The sequence below is a fragment of the Phaethon lepturus genome, unplaced genomic scaffold (genome assembly GCF_000687285.1).
Source record: "Phaethon lepturus isolate BGI_N335 unplaced genomic scaffold, ASM68728v1 scaffold40615, whole genome shotgun sequence".
In the NCBI taxonomy this organism is placed as follows: Eukaryota; Metazoa; Chordata; class Aves; order Phaethontiformes; family Phaethontidae; genus Phaethon; species Phaethon lepturus.
This window is the reverse complement of record NW_010540561.1, coordinates 6084-8401: the sequence shown is the minus strand read 5'-3', so window position 1 is coordinate 8401 and position 2318 is coordinate 6084. Positions and strand designations below refer to the sequence as shown.

Genomic DNA, 2318 nt, shown 5'->3' with positions numbered 1-2318 from the left:
GCTGACGGCCAGGGCAGGGTGTCCCGCACCCACTCCACGGGGTCCTCCCAGGCTGCCTTTTGCCCATGGACCTGCAGGCAGGGAGCAAACGGCAGCTGCCTATTCAGCACATGCCAGAGCCAGCATCGCAGCACCCCAAGCCCCCCCGAACAGTGCTATATCCCACTGCAGCACAGGGCAGGGCCTTACAGAGATGCTGCCTGTGCCCAAAATCCCAGCGTCTTCTCTCTCCCTGCCCAGTTACGACTCCTGCATCAGCATGTCCCCAACCACCACTGGCTTGCGTCCCCTTGTGCCAGGCAGCTCTGGGTACCTTAAGCCCATCTTTTGCCCCCTCCTGCAGGTAAGGGATGATGGAGTTGTTCCACAGGTCGATGAACCAGGTCCGGAAATCCTCAATTCCAATGGGGCAGGACAGGAAGAAGCAGGGACCTGCAGAGGGGAAGGCAGAGAGCAAAAATGAGAGCTGGGTCTCCCTACTCTAGTCACTGGCCCCGTGGCAGCACAGCACCAAGGCAGGCACACCTGGCTGCACAGGGTGCCCTGGGCTCAACCACCTCCTGGGAGCAGTGCCTGGGCAGCATTTGCCTGACACACGTGGGCAGAAAGCAAGCTGCTGGGCAACGAATGGGGCTGCTATGTTCAATCTAACCCCCAAAAGCATGGTGAGGCAAAGGGAGACCTGCCTGTGAAAACACGGCTCATATCCCTGCCCAAGGAAGGATGCCAATAAGACAGGCAGCCTTGGCTGACACCATGGTGACAGCTCCCACAGGGCACAGGAACAAACGCCACACAGGGAAGAGCAACACTTGTGTGCATCGCCCACCGCTTTTGGCTGTGTGGGACTGGAGGACACGTGGCAGCGCGTCGACTCCCCAGGCTCCTTTGAGAGGGCTTTGCCCTTGTCCTTGGGGGCTCCCCGCAGTGAGAGGTAGAGGAGGGAGGTGTGTGGCAAGGCCATACCGATGAGGAAGTCGGAGGTGCTGTGTTTCTCCAGGAAGGTGTGCAAGTGGTACCAGAGCTTGGGCACCCAGTCCAGCACACGCAGCAGCTCCTCCTTGTTGGCATTGATGTCTGTGTCTGACTCCAGCAGCTTCCGTCGCAAGTAGCGCACCAGGAAGCCGTTGGCCGGCTCCACGTTGTTCGAGAAGGTCAGCATCCTGGGGGAAAGACTCAGGTGATCAGGGCTGGGTCTCCACACAAGCTGCCCTGCTCCCCAGCACCCTCAGGGGACCCCCCCCAACTTGCATGTGCCCAAGGTTGGGGCATCAGATCCTTTGGGATGGCAGGGACAGATCTGGGGCTCAGTCCTCATCAGGGTTCCCAATCACAGGATGTGTCCCCAGGACTGCCCAGGGGTAGAAGTGGTGGCCTCTGCCCCCGCCAACCCCATGGGGATGGTCCCCAGGGATATATGATCCATACCTGAAGCTGAGATGGAGGCCATGGTTCGGGGTCATCTTCACGGGCTGGTTGGTGGTCCCGATGATGTAGGGGCTGAGCAAGTGACAGAGACAGGATCCATGAGAAAAGGCATCCTGCACCACCCCCACCCCATCCGTGGAAGAGCTGGTCTGAGCACACTGGACACGTGCAGCTGTCACCTCCACAAGCCCAGGGACCTTGCAGAGAGCAGCGGCAAGCTCGCGTGTGCCTGGGAGACTGCACCAGAGGAGGGTGCAGTGGGGCTCTCACCATTTGTGGTACTTGCAGGTGAGCGCGCCGTTGACGAGCTCGCTGATGGAGCCCGCCTCACTGAGGTCGTCCAGGAGGATCACTAGCGGCACATCCGCCATGCCTGTCTCACGGTCAATCTGGTTGGCCAGGTTGGAGAGGTACAGCTGCAGGTCCTGCGAGGAATGGGGATGGGTGTCACTCATTGCAGCATCGATGCCAACAGGGACCGCAGCACCAGTGCCAACATGGGAGAGTCCCGGCTGCTGCGCGCCCTCACCTTGCAGGACTGCTGGTGCATGTTGAAGGTGCTGACGATGCCCTCGGTGATGTCCCGACCCGAGCGCTCCACCAGGTACTCGGCCAGGCGGTTGGTAAGGTAGGTCTTGCCGGTGCCGTCACTCATTGCAGCATCGATGCCAACAGGGACCGCAGCACCAGTGCCAACATGGGAGAGTCCCGGCTGCTGCGCGCCCTCACCTTGCAGGACTGCTGGTGCATGTTGAAGGTGCTGACGATGCCCTCGGTGATGTCCCGACCCGAGCGCTCCACCAGGTACTCGGCCAGGCGGTTGGTAAGGTAGGTCTTGCCGGTGCCGCTAGGTCCTGAGAGGATGAGCCGCCGGTGCTTCAGCAGGGGGC

The 2318-nt window shown here is 61.0% G+C and overlaps 1 protein-coding gene across 1 annotated transcript in view; it reads right to left on the bottom strand.

Annotated features, from left to right (window-relative positions):
* Positions 1–2318, bottom strand: part of NAV1 (neuron navigator 1) — a gene marked incomplete at its 5' end in the record, with an annotated part of 9222 nt that overhangs the window by 970 nt on the left and 5934 nt on the right. The window contains 6 exon segments of the mRNA XM_010287471.1: positions 1–71; positions 314–432; positions 967–1163; positions 1429–1500; positions 1699–1853; positions 2158–2314. Coding sequence (XP_010285773.1) covers positions 1–71; positions 314–432; positions 967–1163; positions 1429–1500; positions 1699–1853; positions 2158–2314 — 771 coding nt within the window.